This window comes from Amia ocellicauda, chromosome 11, assembly GCF_036373705.1.
Source record: "Amia ocellicauda isolate fAmiCal2 chromosome 11, fAmiCal2.hap1, whole genome shotgun sequence".
Taxonomy (NCBI): Eukaryota; Metazoa; Chordata; class Actinopteri; order Amiiformes; family Amiidae; genus Amia; species Amia ocellicauda.
The window spans coordinates 36550825-36571126 of record NC_089860.1 but is presented as its reverse complement, the minus strand read 5'-3'; the positions used below and the strand labels follow the sequence as shown (position 1 = coordinate 36571126).

General features: G+C 48.9%; 1 protein-coding gene across 4 annotated transcripts; it reads left to right on the top strand.

Moving 5' to 3' along the window:
* The first annotated feature begins 1576 nt into the window (after nt 1-1576).
* Nucleotides 1577-13872, top strand: gmeb1 (glucocorticoid modulatory element binding protein 1). Of its 4 annotated transcripts, none has more exons than XM_066717718.1 (10): nt 1577-1675; nt 5064-5199; nt 5964-6022; nt 6307-6428; nt 6584-6687; nt 6912-7063; nt 8401-8529; nt 9072-9209; nt 9474-9596; nt 9960-13872. In XM_066717718.1, exons 2-10 carry the CDS (start codon nt 5081-5083, stop codon nt 10904-10906), a joined length of 1893 nt encoding a protein of 630 aa, XP_066573815.1. In that variant the 5' UTR covers nt 1577-1675; nt 5064-5080; the 3' UTR covers nt 10907-13872. The 4 variants fall into 4 exon arrangements, with proteins under 4 accessions (XP_066573815.1, XP_066573814.1, XP_066573813.1 ...); XM_066717717.1 differs by having other exon boundaries at nt 9471-9596; XM_066717716.1 differs by having other exon boundaries at nt 8383-8529.
* Nucleotides 13873-20302: the final 6430 nt, after the last annotated feature.

The following is a 20302-nucleotide window of genomic DNA, read 5'->3' as shown; positions in this document are numbered from 1 at the left end:
TATGTCGGTATGTAATCCAAGTTTTATATGTTGAAATATATTTGTTGAGGTTAATTTATGCATATGTTTTCAACATCTGAAATAAATGTATTAATTATAGATCACTAAACTATATTTAAAATATATAAAGGGGGTAATTTGCACTTGTGAAAGGAAAAGGATCGCACATATTAAACATATTGGTCTCATATGGGTAGAGAACAACATAGGTACAGTTGATTTTGATTACAAACGTGAACGGTGCAGGTGCAAAAATACAATATATGTAAATATAATAAAATATAAAAACAGCACAGGCTGAACAGTTCAGAGGCAGAAAGATGAACCAATTTAGATGCACTGGATAGCAACAGGAGACACAGGAATAAAAAGACAGTGAGCTTTATCTTTTATGTCAAGAGCATATCTGACATATCCAAATACAGACATAACCGTTACTTCAGAATCTACAGGCATTTACTGTATAGAAAATAATTTTATTTATTTATTTATTCATTTATTTATTTAGATATTTCATTATAAAAACAACCCGGAAACATATTCTTATTGCTTGCTTGTTTTTCCTCTGCTAACAGTTATTTGCAGCCCACACTGATGCAAACACACAAGTACCATAATGCCAACACACTGACTGAAAGAGAAGTGTAGTGTGATGCTGGACAATTGGACTAATGATATCAGTCACTGGACAGTGGTCATTGTGGGGGCAGCTGCACGTCATTGGGCGACAAATGCCTGGCACAGCTCATTATGGTGCCCCCAAATAATGTAGTGGTGTACATGACTCTCAGCACATTAACACTACCACGCAAATGTGTATTCATCACTTGATACGTGTATAACAATTTAATGGGGAACCTTTGAAACCCACAACAGAGCTACTGGTAACAGTACCAGCTTTGCGTGATTGTTGTGTATTTATTCTGCATTTTTCGTTATTTATTATTAATACAATCCTCAAAGTGTGTGTGTGTGTTTTTGTTTTTATAACTGCAAAACAATGTATTGCGGTCGATGCTAGACAGTTTATTGAAAAAGCCTGACATCTGTTGGAGGAATATATATTGATACATTTGAAATAATAATAAAAAACATAATCATAATGATAATAATACCTTTAACTTTACTGGAAGATACTTCTTAATAAACAAAATATAATGAGGCAACAGGGCGCATAAATACGCCAACAGGATACGGGGGACCACAGGGGCCAGATGAGTACAGAAATGCATTTTCCAGAGTTATAAGGAAACTACATTTTCAAGAAAAAACGTGCGATCTTGCATTTTGCTTTCCGACTGGGAGTGGTGTGTATCTTTTGAATCATCTCAATTCATGGAGATAAAAAAAGAAAACAAAAAAATGAGCTAATAATAAAAAGCGCAATTTGAACACAAGTCAAAGTGTGACAGTGCAGCTGCTGGGTAGAAATGGCAATAATGGCACACACATAAACCAGACTGATGCATGTACAGCCGTGACTGTCGAGGGACTGTTCTCAGGGGACGGTGCCGGTGCAGCCCGGCCGTGTGGGCACTGTGGGCAGCTGGGCTCCTGCTCCTCCGCTCGGCCAGGCGAGGCTCCCTGCCTTCATAGCAGGAAGTGCGGCGCCGCGCAGCGCGCATGCGCACAGGCTGTGCGGACGCTCCGAGGATGTGTTCGCCTCAGTAAAACGGTAAGAAAACGCCGAGGGCCGGGCGGACGCGGGCCCGGCGGGGCTCGGGGCACCGGGGCGCCGACCGGGGCACCGTGGGGCGGCCGGGGCGGGGGCTGGAGCGGGCTTCGAGGGGCAGTGCCCCGGGAGCGGCACGGACACCCATTTGGAGCGGAGCAGCGGCGTGGTGTACGTGCTGCCGCACCGGGGACGTCAGTGCGAGGGGGAGAGAGGGAGGCAGAGAAGAGAGACGGAGGCACGTCGGCGGCCGGCGGACAGGCAGCGCGCCGTGCGTTGATCACCTCTGTCGGGCGTGAGCGGCGTGCAGTGTGGCGGGGCCGGGGGGGCTGCGGCGCGGAGAGCGGCGTGTTGACAGACCCGCGCCGCCTGGCGAGAGCAGCGTCCCGGGGGACCAGCGGACACGCACAGGCGCCGCTGTGCAAATGCGTTCAGTGTATATATATATATATATATATATAATATAGTCGTACCCTTCTGTGTGGACATGCAGGGACATCATTGAGCGGCTGTCGGAGCTCTTTGTTTACAGCCCTTCACTCTCACACGAACATGGACACGTCTGCTCCTGAACTTTGCGTGGCAGCCTGTGCAGCTGTGGCGCTTTTCTACAGTTTTGATCCTGCAAAACCTGGCTGATTAAGTTCGAATTTTATATAATGCCATATTTTTAAAGTTATGCAAATTACACTTTGCAGTTTGAATTTACTTTGCTTTTGCTCATCAGCCTAGCTGTGTCCAGTTGCTAATCTTGGCACGGGTTCAACTGCAGTGTAACATTGCCTTAATTGTTTGCATATGCACCCAGTCCCTTAGACCAGGATTAGCTTCAGAGGGGCAAAGCTGGGCCTGGTAGGGTGGCAAGACTAAACTTATTTGTTTTGCATGCAGTGTTTTCAATAATTGCAAACTCCCAGAACTCACTCATTCACTCACTCTTGATGTGAAACCAGTATTTTTATATCAACCATCTGCTTTCTTGTAATAGGCTGCCATTGTATGTGTTAACCTGTGACAGCTGAACACTGATGTGCTTCTGTGCCCATTCAGACAGTCTCTCTGAGACTCTGTTTACAATCAGTGTATCACTGTTTGCAGCCTGGGTGTCTGAAAAAACACTCCCTAGTTTCAAATTGATATTGCTCCAACACTAAAGGAGATGGTAAACAATTTTGTAATCTGAATTTAAGCTTATTTATTACCGTTTACTTTATTACAAACATTAGTCATTACAGTCGCTGTTGCGGGTGGATAAGGCTTGAGGAATGAAGTATTGAAGAACAGACACGATGACGTGAAGGTGCAAAGTGTGGCGTCGGTTGTTCGAGTGCAAAGGGGCCAGACGTGCCGTCCTTGACCTGAAATGTGTCGGTGTTTGCGGGTCAAGGGCTCCATTACTGCCATGTGAAGTTTAAACGGCTGATGGCTTTGCTTTATATCTTAATGGACAATGTTCCTCTTTCTTCTGTGCTTAATAGAAGCATGATTAGTTTAGGAGCATTACAAATGTACGAAGTGCAGGCCCCCTATAGTTTGCCTGCATAATATAAGTAGAGCAGAAGCAGCATAAAGGCATAACAGACACACACAGTAAAAGCAACACAATAGAACATATGTGAAGTACTGCTTTAAAAAGAAACTTAAAACCGGTTTTATTTTCCTGTGAAAGCTGTTGCCACATAACGCTGTGATAAATGGCCTGAGATCCTGTCAGTTTTCTGTGCACTGATGAACTCCAGCACAGTGAATGAGCTTTCCACTGCATCTCGGCAGTGCACATAGCTGGGCACGAGCCAAACAGATTTCTGACGCTGTGCCGGGCTGGGGGGGACTGCTGCCACGGAGCCGGTCTGTCATGTAAATGAATAAGCGTGAAGCCGCTGACACTGTAACCCGTGCAGCCACACATCAGCCTCGTGCTGCCATTGCCTCGAATGCGACGAAGTGCAGAAGAGAGGCTCCGAAGCGAACTCATTTACAAAGTTGATTTCTTGAAAAAGCAAATTCAAGCGTGTGAAGTCATCGTCGGGGGATGCACAAGGCTTCCCAGCGTCCGAGCGAGCGATAATGGGGACGGGTGGATTGGTGTGGGTTAGAGGCCAGTCCCTTACTACTGCACCAGTGAGTGGTTTATGTACATAAAGAGGAATCTGCTGTTGAGTCTTAATTCAGTTTGTTAGTGACAATAAACAATCCCCCTGCCTTCATCTTTCTTCTCTCGGGTGTGGGTTGCGTCAGTTAGAACCGAGTGTTGTTTAACAGATGTATACAGATGTCACAATATACAACTGGAATTGTGGGGAGGCCGTCAAATGATTGTTGAAGGAATACGACAGCCCACTTTGGGTCCCATGCGTTGCCCCCAATGATGAGCAAATGTGAACTCGGTTAACACAATTCAAGAAACAAGTTGCAGCCTTGTTACACAATAAGATACAGATCAATAAAGCAATCTAGTGTTTCCATGTAAATATCTTGCATCTAACCTAATGTGTGTAACACACCGGGGGTCAAGTGTGTTGAGTCTTAATTAAGAAACATAACAAAGTTTACAATCGAGAGGAGTCCATTCGCCCCATCGTGCTCGTTTGGTGTCCATTAATATCTAAGTGATCAAGGATCCTATCCAGTCTGTTTTTGAATGTTCCCAAATTGTCTCTTCAGCCACATCGCTGGGGAGTTTGTTCAGATTGTGACGCCTCTCTGTGTGAAGAAGTGTCTCCTGTTTTCTGTCTTGAATGCCTTGAAGTCCAATTTCCATTTGTGTCCCCGGGTGCGTGTGTCCCTGCTGATCTGGAAAAGCTCCTCTGGTTTGATGTGGTCGATGCCTTGCATGATTTTGAAGACTTGGATCAAGTCCCCACGTAGTCCTCTGTTCCAGGGTGAAAAGGTTCAGGTCCTCAGTCTCTCAGTAGGACATTCCCTTCAGACCTGGAATAAGTCTGGTTGCTCTCCTCTGAACTGCCTCTAGAGCAGCGATATCTTTCTTGAAGTGTGGATCTAGTTCTGTTCCTCCCATAGTGTAATTATAGTGGACATTTTTGTTACCTGCGTGTATTACCTTGCACTCGTATCTGTTGAGCCACCTATTTTAGTATCATCTGCAAATTTGACAATTTTGCTAACTATCCCAGAGTCCAGATCATTGATATAGAGTAATGATTCGTTGTTTCGTTCAATCGCAACAATGCTGTAGAAATACACTGTCGTTACAGATTACAGACAAAGCAACATCAACAGGTACGTTGTGTATTGATGTATTCATTAAAAAGGTAAATGGTCAGCCTGGATCTCTGCCCCGGCTAGACTGGTATCTGTCCACTGGGGAAAATCTCTGCCCCAGGACTGGTGTGCCTGACCCAGCGTGGGGCCCTGCGTTGTCTCCCCACAGTGCCCTGTGACGCAGCCATGGCGAGCACGGAGGTCTCGGTGTCCATGGGGGACGTGGTGGTGGTGAAGGAGGAGGGCGACCCTGCTGACCGCAACAAGTCGCAAGTCATCCTGCAGCTGCAGCCCATGCAACAGGGGTAAACCGCCGCCGGCCTCCCGCTGATGCATGTCTGGTTTGCAGAAGCGCAGTCCAGGAAGTGACACCGACGTCCTAGATTTTATTTTTCCAAGTTCTCACTGTGGTGGAAGGGGGTGGACACAACACAGCTGGGATGTGTTGCTGCATCATGTGTAGTCATCACACTGTGAACGTTATAAGCCATAAATATAAGCCATTAGGCGCTGGATCAGTAAGAAACAATACAAAACAAAAACTGGGACTGTGAGTGACAGCCCACCATTGGACTTGAAATTCTGATTTGTGTTACTTGTGTTTATCAAATGTGTATTGGCTCAGTGTCTCTTTGGTATGTTTGTGTTTTTGGTGCACAATATATCCCAATAATGCAAGATTAGGATCGTAAGCCAGGTCTTCAGGAAACTCTATACTAGACGGTTTTTGGCCACAGTTCTTCTATTTGCAAGAATCTGTGTTTGTGCGTGCCTGTGGGCACATGCCCTCACACAAACACACACACAAACAGTAACAAGCTGCATTCTCAGCTGGAGTGAGCAGTGCTTGCTTTCTTTCACGTGTACTGGTGGATTATGGAGATGATGATGATTATTATATGTATATTCCAGGGCAACTTACAATTGTTACAATATATCATATTATTTTTACATGCACTGACCCATTTATACAGCTGCTGAAGATCGGCCTCAATCACTCTGTCCGCCCCTCCCAGGCACAAAGCCACACAGGCTGACTAAGTGGGATATAATCCTCTCTCCTCCCCAGGATGTGTGAAGACACGGCAGAGACCGACGCAGCTGTCGTGTCAATGGAGACGCACCCGGGTGAGTGGGCAGCAGGGCGCGGGGGTCTCGGGGGTGGCACAAGCTCCCAGGCAGGCGGGCCCATGATGCATGGAGGCTCCTATTGCTGGTCTGAACGTCTGCATGCATGCATGTGTGATGTGTCGATAATGGTTGGCTGGACTGAGTGATTCTAGGGATTTCAAATAGTTTCACAATCATCATGAGCGGGGATTCGATTTGGGGATAAACACCAAACTGGCAGGTGTTGTTGCCCGGAGAGGTGGAGCAGACTCTGATGGGTTGTGCCGTGTGCCCGTCTGCAGATGAGACGGCGGGGGACGGCGAGGAGGTGGAGTTCGGCTACCCGATCACCTGTGGAGAGAGCAAGGCTGTGCTGCTGTGGAAGAAGTTCGTGTGTCCTGGGATCAATGTCAAATGCGTCAAGGTCAGCCCAGGGGGGGTTATGTTCCGTGCTCCAGTCCTCGTGTGGATGAGCCGGGCGTAGTCCTCTCGCCCTGTCCCGGGATGGAGGGAGAGACTGTACTGGCCTGCCACGGGGGGGCACTGCCGAGCTTCTAAGCGGCCTGTCTTGTCTTACAGTATAATGAGCAGCTGATCAGCCCCAAGCAGTTCGTGCACCTGGCGGGAAAGGCTACCCTGAAGGACTGGAAGCGAGCCATCCGTCTGGGAGGGGTCATGCTTAGGTGAGCTGCGGTTTTCTGTGAGAGATGAAACGTTAGGTTATTACCCAAAAAGAGACAGCCATAACCTAATGGGAAGAGCCTTCTGACCTGCTGATTGTCAGGTCAGAAGGCTCTTCCAATTCGGTAAAGGCTGTCTTTCAACTTGAATGGGAACTCAGCCCCCTCCCCTCCGACCTCTGCGCTGATTTGACCGTGCCTGTCTTTCTGTCCCTCCCGTGCTTCAGGAAGATGATGGACTCTGGGCAGATTGACTTCTACCAGCACGACCAGGTCTGCACCAACACCTGCCGCAGCACCAAGTTTGACTTGCTGATCAACAACACTCGCTTCCCCGGGCAGCAGAGCGGGGTGGTGCAGACGCCCACGTCCCCACAAGGTGAGCTTGGAGCTGCGATTTCTTCTGGGTTGACCAGGAACTGGTTGGAGTTTTTAAAGACCTCCTGAGTATAAAACCACACCAGTGTTAAGAAACACAAGAATGTAAGAAAGTGTCCAATCGAGAGGAGGCCATTCGCCCCATCGTGCTCGTTTGGTGTCCATTAATAACTAAGTGATCAAGGATCCTATCCAGTCTGTTTTTGAATGTTCCCAAATTGTCTCTTCAGCCACATCGCTGGGGAGTTTGTTCAGATTGTGACGCCTCTCTGTGTGAAGAAGTGTCTCCTGTTTTCTGTCTTGAATGCCTTGAAGCCCAATTTCCATTTGTGTCCCGGGTGCGTGTGTCCCTGCTGATCTGGAAAAGCTCCTCTGGTTTGATGTGGTCGATGCCCTTCATGATTTTGAAAACTTGAATCAAGTCCCCATGTAGTCTCCTCTGTTCCAGGGTGAAAAGGTTCAGTTCCTCAGTCTCTCAGTAGGACAGTCCCTTCAGACCTGGAATAAGTCTGGTTGCTCTCCTCTGAACTGCCTCTAGAGCAGCGATATCTTTCTTGAAGTGTGGAGCCCAGAACTGTCCACAGTATCCAGATGAGCTCTAACTAGTGCATTGTACAGTCTGAACATTACTGCCCTTGTTCTCAATTCTACACTTTTGACAATATACCCTAGCATTGTGTTGGCCTTTTTTATTGCTTCCCCACATTGTTTGGATGGAGAAAGTGAGGAGTCCACATAGACCCCTAGGTCTTTCTCATGCGTTACTTCATCTAGTTTTTTTCCTCCCATAGTGTAATTATAGGGACATTTTTGTTACCTGCGTGTATTATCTTGCACTTGTCCACATTGAATTTAATCTGCCAGGTGTCGGCCCACAACTGAATATTATCTAAGTCCCTTTGAATAGCCTGTGCTGCCGAGATTGTATCTGCTGAGCCACCTATTTTAGTATCATCTGCAAATGTGACAAGTTTGCTAACTATCCCAGAGTTCAGATCATTAATATAGATTAGAAAAACCACAGGCCCTAATACTGATCCCTGTGGATCTCCACTAACAACCTCACTCCAGTTAGAAGCGACTCCTCTAATCGACACCCTCTGTTTCCTAGACATCAACCAGTTCATAATCCATCTACTTACATTACCCTGAATGCCTACAGCTTCCAATTTGGCAGACTGAGTTTGTTGTTTAAAAGATAGTTGTCCTTGTAGAGTATTCGAGCTTCAGACTAGGACGCGGGTGCTGTAGGCATCAGGCCCATGGATGGTCCTCGGTACCGATCGAGGCTGGCCTCCCCCAGTGTGACTGCGGCCTCAGTTCTCTTGCTGTGCACAGGCAATGGCGCCCAGGTGATGGTGAGCGAGGAGCGGCCGGAGGAGGTGGTGGAGTGGAGCCAGGCTGTGACTGCGGGCGTCACCTTGGCCACCGAGCCGGAGTCCAAGAAGGACATGGAGGACATCTCTGGTGAGTTTCCTCGTGGGACGGGGATCTGCCAGACTGTCATTAGCTCCTTCCCCTCTGCTTCCTGTGAGGTGCAGCCTTTCCCAAGTGAGCTCTCTCTTGCTCTCTCTAGCTCGCTCTCTCTCACTCACCCCACATGCCTGTACAGAAGTTGTGTGTATCGGGTGTGTGTTTAGTCTGATGTTATTACCGTGGTAAGTACGCGTGGCATTAAACAAACCCGTCTTGGCCAAGCTTGCCGAAGGTGAATGAAAGGAAGTGCAAACAGGGAAGATGTGTTGAGCACATCTCCTCAGCCCTCTCTGTGCATAGCTTTAGCGTTCCCGGTAGACATAGAAATACAGGGACTAGAGAATCGAGACATTGTCTTGGTGTGAGTGGAGACGGGGTGTTTTTAAATGTTTAAATGAGGAGTACACCAGTACAGCAGACAACCAGACAGCATATGTTCCCTGGTGTCTCTGAGCCTGAGCGAGGGGTGAAACCTCAGGAAGGCGCTGCACGGGGGTCTGAACGTGTGCCTCGCTGCCCTCTTCCCTCCACAGAGGAGACGCTCAGCTTCTGGAAGGGAATCGCCGACGTGGGCCTGATGGGCGAGGTGGTGGCCAACATCCGCACCGAGCTTCTGGCACTGCTGAGGGGGGTGCAGCTGAGGAGCGGGCAGGCGGCCTTGCAGGAACCAGGTAGGCACTGGTAGGGGTCATCTGTACTGAGTGCGGTGGCTGTCACAGACTGGTAGCCATGGATTAAAACACACCGGGATGGGCGGGGGGGTGTATACATTCATCTGGACAGTAATATTTACGGCGCAGAAACTCAAGACAGTAATACAGACGACCAGGGGAGGAAAGAGGGAACCATTAGACACACGGGAGAGAAGAAACATCAGGCTGCGTTGTGTGTTTCTCACCTGACCCCCACTTTATCGCTCTTGTGTTGCCCAGCAGATGCGGCTGTCCTGAACAACCTGGCCCAGATGTTCGGGCTGCTGGACTCGGTGAAGAGAGCGCTGGAGAACCGCCGGAGCCAGACGCACGAGAGCCAGGAGCATGTCCACAGCACGCTGACAGGTGAGCGCACTGGGAGGGTGGCACAGCGCGGGTCACGCATACTGACACACAAACACAAACACAGTCACGCGCGGCCCGGCAGACACGAGGAGGCTGGGTGAATTGGCCATGTAAGCTTCAGAGGGTTTTTATCAGACCTTTGCTCTTGCCAGTCCTCCATCCAATTAGGGCTCTCCATCCTGTTCTCTGCCTCGTTAGTGGCACAGACCCCTGAAGAGGGAAGTGAATTGAGAGCGAAGTACAGAATACAGTGCGCGGTTCTGCTTTGTGGTAGTGAAGGGCTTGTTCTGTTGAGAGCAGGGAATACGGCCGCTGTGCCGAAATGGGAGTAAGGGACTGATCTCGCCCCCGTTTCGTCCCCAGACCTGGAGCGGCAGCTGGAGGAGCAGAGGAGACAGTCCCGCGAGTGGCGCCAGCGGCCGCAGCCCGTGCAGAACGTGGTGCTCATGTCTCTGGGCTCCTCTAAGCCGCCGTCCAAGCGTCCACGGCTGCAGAGGCCGGCCTCCACCACGCTGCTCAGCCCTGGTGTCTCCCAGCAGCAGCAGCAGCAGCAGCAGCAGCAGCAGAGCCAGCAGTTCACCGTCCTCTCCCCCATCACTATCTCCTCCATGGGGCAGCCGTTCACCATGGCGGGGCTGCCGGTGGCCACCCTGGCGCAGCAGTCCAGCCCCGTGACGCTGCACACCCTGCCGGCCGGCTCCCAGCTCTTCACACGCTACACCACCTCCACCGCGGGGCTCGGCGGCAAAGCGGACACCATCACCTTCCACCCCTCGTCCAGCCTGACGCTGCTGAGTGCCACGGCAGTGCAGGACCCCGGCCAGCTGGGGACCATGGTGAGCCCGGTGGAGCTGGTGGAGCTCTCCCAGGAGGAGGAGGAGGAGGAGGAGGAGGAAGGAGAGGAGGAGGAAGGCGGTGCTGGCGGCAGGAACGGAGGGCAGGAGGAGGGCGAGGTGGTGGAGGGGGCGGTGCTGGTGCAGGAGGGCCTGGAGGAGGGCCTGGGGGAGGCGGAGGACGAGGGCCAGACGCACACGACCGTCATTGAGATCGACCCGGCGCCAGAGCACGGCAGCGAGGCCAGGCACCACCACGCGGTCATGGGCCTGCAGCTGGCCGAGGGCGCCGGGGAGGAGGGTGGCGTGGTGGTGCAGGGCGAGATGGAGATGGGCGAGGGGGAGGGTGCGGGCGTGGTGGTGCAAGGCGAGATGGAGGAGGTGGAGGGCGTGCAGATCGAGCACCAGGAGCAGCTCCACGACGTGCAGATCGTGGTCATCGAGGAGGAGAACGCGGACGAGCAGGAGGCCAAGTGAGGGCGGGCCGGCGTCCGCGTCCGCAGGCAGGACAGGCGGATGGACCGGTGATTAATGCATCCGCGGGGGTCTGGGCTCAGAGCTGCGCCGCGTCCTCATCCCCCCTTTGATAGATTGCGCTGCCGGATTCGGAAACGTCAGACATCCTTCGTGCAAAATCCACTGCGGTGGAGAAGTGTTCGGCTGCAGGGACTGGTCCCCACATGACAGAGTGTTGACAGGGATGAAACCAGCGGAGTGCGTGTGCGTGTGGGGCTGGGGCTGATGCCATGAATTAAGCTGTACCAGTTTTGGCTGTTCGATTATCGCCAGCTTTACCCCTCCGTGGACTGGACTGATTCGCATTTCTTTAAAGGAAAACCTGAACCAAGAAAGAAAGAGAAAAAAGACCAAGTATGACATCACAGCGTTACATGACTTTTTATTTTTTATTTTGCTCCTTCCTGGTTTGTTTGTTGTCAGAGCAGGTTGGTAAGAAATTTGCTTTTCACTAATTTTTTCCCACCTTGGATTTGCGGTTCACAGTTTTGTGTGTTCCTGTCAGGCTATAGTGTGGACGACAGCGGACTTCAAACTTACCGGTCTGTAGATCAGACCCGCCCCCTGCGGATCGGTCCGGATCCCCTCTGTTCTGGGGGAAGTCGCCAAAATACGAACGTACCAGTGGTATCAAGTCTTCATTCTCAAGCCCTGTCAGCTCTCTTCCAACCCTGCGGGCGGAGGCATGTGAAATCACGTCCTCTGTCAGTCGGCCGTGATGGGTTTGTCAACGAAAAAAAACTACTCAAAATATAGGCTATATTGGCAGTAAATATGGATGTATTCATTTTGTTTTCCCCATCATACTTCACATTAGTCACTCACACACATTTATTCTTCAGAATCAGTGGAAGCTGTGATACCACACAAGGCTGTCGTGTTTTTGGTGGCTTCCTCAGGGCGATGGGTGTCCACCTCGTCACAGGGAGACAGGCAACGAATCAAAGCCGCGTTCTGATTAGCAGGACGTGAACTGGTTATTTTGTAAAATATTGTTAGTTAGGGGTTTTTATTTGCTATATAAGCTTTCATAGTCCTATTTTTCACTTTTTTATATTAAAAAAATAGAAAAAAATCTAAAAAAGTTGCCAAGGATGCCAAGATAATTAATGCACAGCGCCCAGAAGGGGGTCAGAACGGGCGCCACTCCCACACACAGGTACACGTCCGTTCGGTTTCATTTTCCCTGTGCGATCCTGCGGTGGGCAGTGCTGGCCTTCAGGGCTCTGCAGGTGGGAGAGCTGCGTGTGGATGGAGGAACCAGGAGGTGTGTTCTGGCCCCGAAGGACTGTAGATTCGAATCGTGCATTTCTCCTCTGACGGTGGAAAGACCTGTGGAGGGGCAGGAGCGCTGTGTTGTGCGCAGTCTGTCTGACGAGACACCGGCGCGCACTGTGTTGTAAATACCCAACGCTTTTCAGATGGCCGTTGACTTCTCTGCGCCTTATCTGTAGATTATTACAAACTTTTTATTGTTTTCTCCTTTGTTTTAGCGGGACAGAAGCTGGTGTTGGACGTGTGTAGATTCCAGTTTGTAACGGGCTTTTCTGTATATTCTGTCCACAGCTGTTAATAAGGTGTCCTGTGAAAAATGCGTGAATGTCAAGCGATAAATACAGGGTACTGTACATAAAAGAGTCGGACAAGCTTTCCTTCAAGAGTCAATAAGTGCTTCCCTTCCGATGTGCTTTTGTTTTTGTCAGCGTTAACAAAGTTGTTTTAAGGTTGTTGTTGTTTTTATATTGTTAATTATTTTGCCCCTTTACCGCCTTGGCCCTGGTGACACAGTGTGTTTACCCCAGGCATACAGAGGGACAACATGAGGACAGATGTGCACCTTCTGCTCCTCGTCTGTGACTTGGTGTGACCCTCTGTCCCTTCAAATCAAACCTCCTGTTGAATGGCTGCTGGGGGGGGTGGTTGTGCATTGAGTTAGTGAGCACTAAAGCTCAGTCTGCAGATTGTGTGTGTGTGTGTGTGTGTGTGTGTGTGTGTGTGAGTGAGAGAGAGAGATGCACAATGTGAAGTGCTTTCTTGACTCAAAGGGGGATGAGGGGTCTTGGAACAATCCTCCCAGCCTTGCAGTTGCACCAGCTCTCTGGGTTCCTCTCAAACAGAGGCTGGATGGACCTGTGAAGTGGATGGATTTCACTACTAGAAACCAAATGAACAAAGGTGTGCCTGAAATGCCCTTCGCGCATCTGTAGATGTTCTTGTGTTGCTGTGTTCTAGAGTAGACTAGAACCGCACGTGTGATCTACCAGATAAGCCACTACCTTTGAGTCCTTTGATAGCATAAAAACAAGTTGTCACTCCAGTGATTTCTCTGTGAGCATCTTTCACTTCCATTCAATATGTACTGACCCAAAGTAGCCTCTTTGCTTGTCCTCCTACTGTACTCCCTGTGCCATCCATTAAGCAGCTGCGCAGGATATGTTTAACCTATAGCAAATTCTCCCCAGTTTACGTAGCTGGCGTTTGCTCACTCTGGTCAGGGGGTTTGTGAGGGATTGTGCTGTTTCTTTGTACTCAATCTAGTGCAGCGGTTCTCAAACCCGTCCTGGAGTACCACCTGCCTGCTGGTTTTTGTTCCAACCGAGCTCTCAATTACTTAATTGAACCCTTAATTTAAGTAATTTGATTAAATTTGAATTGTGAAACTGATCAAAAGTTGTCTCCTTAATATTTTCCTCATACAATTTTATACTTAACTTAAAACCCCTGCTGTTAAAATAATTAAAAGCCTCTGATTTAGGAAATTATTAGTTCAATTAAGTCATTGAGAGCTGGTTGGAACAAAAACCAGCAGGGCAGGGGCTCCTCCAGGACGGGTTTGAGGACCACTGATCTAGTGAGTTCCCGGGCCTCACTGCCAACATCACAAAGACTGTTGTTTGTAAAGCTCAATTAAAACCACATAGAAACGAGACTTGCATCTGTGCCTTTTATTGAACCCAACATGCTCATTTACTCAGGCCTGGGGGGGAGCGTTGCACAGTCACGGATCAAGGCTGCCTCACCCTGGACAAACTGGTACAATGGTGGTCAAACCCTGTGTTTTGTGCAGAAGGTTTTTGAGGACACTGCGGTAGAAACGACCAAATTCAATGGGCAACTGCAAGGTGCCCATGTTTGTACAGCCTGTCCTCTCGCCCGATCCATGTGTGTGACGCCGCCTCCTCACTGTCGACGTGCGATTCTTCATGTTCCCAATTTCAGCACGTCTCCCTCTCTCCACACCAAGGCAATCACACAAATGAGTCACGTGGCTTTCCATGCCTTGGAAGACAGAACCCTTTCTGCTGTCTTACTGGCACCAAGATTTAAAACCTTTCCAAATAGGCATCTCCTACACTTGGTCAACATATCCTGCTCACCAGAATCTGATGATTACTCTTATTTTCACCACTTTTTCGAAGACTCGCTGGCACAGCACCTAATAAGCAAAGTTTTCATCGTCATCTTTCACTGTGAAATCCATCCATCAGGCCATAATGGGCCACGTTTCATGTTTCGGGTTTTCTTGACTCCTTAAATCGAGACGCAGATTGAAATTCTGTGCAGTCCGTCATTTGGGACAGAGAACATTTAGTTAAGTGATTGCCTGGAATTGTTCTGTTGTTGCTTGTGTACCTGTGTTTATTGGTTTGCTTTTCTGATGCCAACACAACACACTCTGAGCTCCCCGGGAACTGTGAGACTGCAGTGCAAGAGTAACAGAAGGTAGAATACAGAGCGATGCCATCGACACAGTGAGGCGTCGTTTGCTCAGTGCTGTCTGACAAAGGGCCAATATATCGGCCATCCAGAACGTCCCGGTGCGCGTCTGAAAAACACATGTCATGCGTCGACGCAAACAGGCGGGGATGGTGCAGAGTTACAGGCGGAGGAGCCATCTGTGCAGACGCCTGCCAGGGGCTGAATGTCACACAACTGATCGGACAAACTTGATTGAAAACGGGAAGCGGAGATGTGCCCATAATAATCTGCCCATAATCTGTGGGGTAATCGCTGTAGTTTGGGGCCACAGCATTACAGACCGAGCTGCAGCTGCATGCACAGGATCGTACAGTGGTGCACAAGCTTTGCCAGTACTATAATGCAATAATTCAGTTTGCTAATCCATATAGTTTTAAACCCTTGATTTATTTGCCCTCATTTCATTATTTGCCACTAATGATGAAACTATACTTAATGTGTGTTATCTTTGCAGTGTGCAGTGTGAGTGCTTTCATAATAATAATAATGTATTTGTGCCGGTATTGATTTTGCACAAAAAGCCTCTGGCTGCACTTACAACTCTCCATTACCAGATGGCAGCAGCAGCTGTCTTCCACACGGCCGTTTATTCAGCTTGTCAACACTGGGCTACAGCAACGGCCAACTGACCTCTTCTCCTGGATCCAGCTCAGCCCTATGAATCTGTGAGTGGGTGCAGGAGAGGTTCAGACACACCTGGATCTTCTACAGGTAGAGCTGTAAAATAAATAAATAAGGAAAATACTCTTTTACATGATGCATTACATATAGGCCTTTAAAAGTGACTTGAGTCATCTGACGCACAAGGCATTAGCTGACCACTGTTTAGAAAGCGGTTGTTCAAACCTGCATTAGGCCACAGTAAAGTCCTCCAGCTGGACAAGATAACCCAGAGCATGTGTTTCTCAGGTTGTGTCACTGGTTAGCTCTCAGATAGGGGGTGGAAGTCTGTGCTGGGACCACAGGTCAGCTGTCACTCCAGGCAAAGCGACACCTCCAGGGATTTCAGTCTCGGCTAACTGAGTAGCCCACACAGCAGTCTTGTCATTCAAAACAAACCCTGGTTAGATTGCTAGTGCTAAAAGGTGAACACACTGGTGATCTGAATAGGGAGTTCTGTGTCAAATTGGTCTAACTCTCCTCTTGAGTGGTGAGCGATCAAGTTGTCAGTATGTCCATGAATAACTTTTACACACAAAATCCCACAGGAGATGCAGTAGAATATGCAGCCAGTCTTGTGTTATAAATATGTAATGCGTCGCACGCAGAGCAGGTGTCTCCAGATGTGTCCACATGCAGCAAGCTGTTTGGTGTGCAGCATGTCCTTCAGCCGTCTCTTTCAGAGGTCTCCCGTGCCCCGCAGCCGGATGTCACATCTCCAGCAGCAGGTGAGCGCCAGGCCGCAGTGATAGAGGGCTGATTGTTGCAGCCATTTGACTGGCAAATTGACGTTGCAAATCCGGCCGCGGTCTGAGCGCTGAGCCAGGGGCTGTAGTTGCCCTGTCGCTCGGCCCCATGAGAAGCAGCCCTCACTACTAACAAGAGTTATTGTTTCTTGGTGGTTGTTGTAGTTTGCTTTGTTTTTATTTGCATTGAGTTCATGGGTTTTATAATTGTTCGTTGAGTGGGGGGGATTTCAGTATGTCTGCTGCTGAAGACGATCAGACACCTCTTTCATGGCTGCACCTCTCCAGTATCCAAGTCCAAGCCTTGGCTCAACTGACCGGACTGTTTTCGCTCCAGACACATTGTGTTTGACAGGGACATTGATCGTGTCTGTGTGAAGAGCTGGACCAGCTGCGGCCGATCGATCGATCTCAGTATCAGTTGTGCTGGACGGGCAGAGGCACTGCGGTGCTTATCTTCTCTGGGCCTCTTATCTACCCTGTACTGCCAACAGCAGTGGTACCACGGTGGTCTTCATGACTCCTGCGATCCTTCTGGCTGAGGCAGCAGGGACATTGCGCCGAGCCGACAGTGTGCTGTTCCTGGGGACGTTGTTTGACTTGTTCCACTCCCGTGTTTGTGACACGGTACAATATCATACCCTTACAGCACCTCTGTCCAGACTCTCACAGTGTGTCCGTCCGGTCCTGGTGGTCTTCGCAGAAATACCTCGGCCCATTAGTGTTGCAGGAGGCTGAGCCCATGACTTCTGAGAATGCAGCGTATTTGTGTATCAACCTGCTTGTCCAGTTACCTTCTGTCTCCAGTTCAGTTCTGATGTGTATTGTTTCATGGTGTTGTTAAACAGTGATTCACCAAGAACATTTAATTTCCCTGAAACGTACACGACCTAAATTTATTATAATAATTATTAAAAAAAAATCATATGTATTATGGTAAACATTGAGTAAATGATGTGGACAGTAAATGACCTTCGGATGGCGACATTAATTATATTTCTGAAGGCTGTCTGTTCTTATAATGTACATTGTGTGAGAAAAAATACCCTTTTCTTATTCTATACATATACATATTTTTAAACAATGTACTTTTTGTTGTTCTTGTTGTAATTAACAAATTGAATGTCTATGAACTGGCACACCTATAGACCTTGCGTATCTTTCCCTTCTCTGTGCTGTAATGTGTGGTGCGTAAACTTTGTGTTTCAGCAACGCTACTCTCAGCACAACGGTGAAGAGTCGACGCACGTTACAGAGCTGAGGTTTGTGTGACATAGTTCACAGCGATGGAGTCGAAGCAGGAGTGAATGTGAGAGAGAACGATGTTAGGAATGGGGGTTTTCAGGTGTGTGAGTTGTGTGTCGAGCCCGCTTGTGTCTCCTGGTTGTGTAGCCCGTGTCTCGGGAGGACAGCGAGCTGAACCCCGACCCCTCGCTCTCCTGCCCCCCCGGCGAATCAGACCTGTCTCGCTCTGCGTTTGTTTGCATTAGTGAGATTTTAATTGAGGTGAAATTAAATTATGTGTCTGCTAATCCATTACCTCGGCGCTGGGGGAGCTGGGGCTCAGAGTCCTGCATGGTTAAACACGTTAGAGGCTTCAATTGAAAATCCCCACACAAGTCGGCGCCGAGGCTCGGTTGTGCCGAACCCGTCTGCTCTCATCCTCGTCTGTAATTTCATTTCCTCCTGGCGTGAGGCGGACCTTTTATCTCTCGGTTGGTGCCGTCGTTGTGTTAGCGAAGGGTATCTATTGCCAGGTTAATAACCTGAGAGAGAGAATATTTTCAGCACCAGCTTTGTGTTTTATTTAACCAGTTTTATCCTCTCCCCACCCAGTCCTCGAGTGCCAGGACTTAATGAACTGAAATCATTGTAAAAACCTCCCGGATTATAGCTCGTTATATTGGCTCGTGTCATATGGTACGGTGCGCTGTGATGATCAGCCAGGCTTGTGAATTGTGCTCCGGGCCGAGGAAGACGCGGGACACCTGGGAGAGGAAACATACAGTAAAGCGATGCATTACAACTGATAAAATCCTTATTAACCGAAATATGAGCACTGTTTGTGTAAGCGTAATACGATTGGTCTGTTGTCATATGCTAATACCGTGTGTGCGCCCCGAGGACGATGTAATTGAACATCAAAACCTCAGCTTTGTTGTGCAATAGCTGTAGTATCTTGTCTCTGATTTGAATGAACTTTTGAATGCTCTCACCTTCGCATTCCCTGGAGGAGAAGGTCTGTTTGACTACATTCATTTCTCAGGTTGTGTTCACCACCTATGAATATGATATCGATTCCTTGTTAGCCGCTATAGATGTGAGGGTACGAGACAGTATTACCAAAGGAACATGTTTTATTGATTAGTTCCAGTTTTTCGAGTCTCTCCGCTCACTGACTATGTACCGCTGCCAAAACTCCTGCCACAAAAACCTCTCCGGGCGCCGCTTTCTCCTGCTTGGGGAGGGCTGGCCTGAACTGCTTGAGAGGGAGACGTTGGACCCCTCCCTCCCAGCCACAGCCTGTCTTTAAGTTATGGGGGGGCGATTGGCATCTCCTCGCTTCACGTCTCCGCAGACAGACCAGGAACATTGGGCCCTTTGGATCATTACCCTGGGTTTGTTTTCTTCCCTGTTATTTTCTGTGTTTCAATTTCGAAGATGACAGGCAATGTACTGTGCAAGCTGGGCGGAAGCTTCTGGGAATTTTAGATTCTTTGTGTAACGGCACAACAAATCTTTGTGATGAGAACTATTCTTCCACCTCATCTGTCATGAGTGAAAGCCAGGGAATCCCCGTCTGGTTCAGGTCTTGGCCAAAGTCTCTTCCCTTCTCTGTATACATGTCCCTCTTGTCAAACACCAGACCCCAGATCCCCATCTCTCTCCTCCTGCCCAGTCTGAGCTGAGCCGGACAAACTGCCTCACTCAGTCTCACCATGTTCTTCGTTGTGAGGAGATGACAGTTTCGTACCTTGTTAGACTACACTGGCTTCCATGTAGAGCTGTGACAAGCTGCTGCCTGTGACAGGACACTGCGACTGACTGATTGAGCAGTTTGAGAAAGAAGTTGGACTGCATATTCTTTTCTTTTAGAAAGTCCTTTTAGCATCACCCCGAGTCACTATATTGATTCAGCCCCCAGATAACAGGCTCGTCGGAACAGGTTGGAACCGGTGTTTGAACTTCACTTTCTCCTTTGTGATCGCGTGAGAGAAAAGCAGCCGCTCGGAAGTTAATAACTCCCATTGTGGGGTGCTTAAGTGGAAAATAGATTGATGAAGAGCAGAGATTGGGATTTTATTATTTGCCCCCCCACCCCCTTTTCATTCATTATCGCGATGGAGATGAACCGTCTCTGCTCACTGGAGAGCGACCTGTCCCTCCGAGGGGGAGATCACAATGCGAGCGCGGCTGGGAGGCAGAGACAGCGAGAGAAAGAAATAAGTAGAGAAAGAAAGGGGGGGAAAAGGGAAAAAGGAATCTAATCATACAAGAAAGAGAGGCCGTCGCAAGCTGAAGAGGTTTTTTTGTCCGCCTCAGTCGCCGTGCTCTCCATGCTTGGTTGAGATCCTCGGATGACATCCCCCTCTCTTTAATTAATTTCTGATATCTCGGCCTACATCTCCTTTTCCTGTAGAGAGGAAGCTTTATCTGTTTCAGCCGGGGCGCGTGTTCCGACTGCCAATGCCTGGCGCTGCGGTGAGCTCGGGGGGGAAGGGTGGCACAGTGCGGGGTGCCACCTGGTCACACTGTCCCAGCGCGAGGAAGAGATCCGTGCATTTGTGTCAAATATATATAAGAAGAGCACAGCTGTGGACAACGAAACAGGAACTACCAGTGTTTTCTGCAGCACAGTGTATAGGAGCCCATTTCGGTGGTTTTGAGGTGAATAAAATGTTTTAAAACCATCGATGTGTGTGTGTGTGTGTGTGTTTACACATTGAGTTCTAATGCTTTATGAATATGATCACATTAGAGTTACTGATTTTTACGATGGCTACTCCGTCCTCAGACCGTGACCTGTTTTTTTTAAAGTATATTCTTTCCTTTACGAAACCGGCCGAAGGTACGGGGTACCGGTATGGGGCTCACGGAAATAGACGATGGTTTCTATTAACTGAATTTTGAAGATTCGAATTGCAAAACAGAAGATGCGATTGATCGCTAGTCTCTTGTTAGTTGCTGTTTT

Bases quoted from the DNA above. Each gene is read 5' to 3' on its own strand.
- gmeb1 (XM_066717715.1), top strand. From the start codon at position 5,081: ATGGCGAGCACGGAGGTCTCGGTGTCCATGGGGGACGTGGTGGTGGTG. The intron at 6,688-6,911 runs GTGAGCTGCGGT...CCCGTGCTTCAG, and splicing joins CTGGGAGGGGTCATGCTTAG to GAAGATGATGGACTCTGGGC. The intron at 9,597-9,959 runs GTGAGCGCACTG...TTTCGTCCCCAG, and splicing joins TGTCCACAGCACGCTGACAG to ACCTGGAGCGGCAGCTGGAG.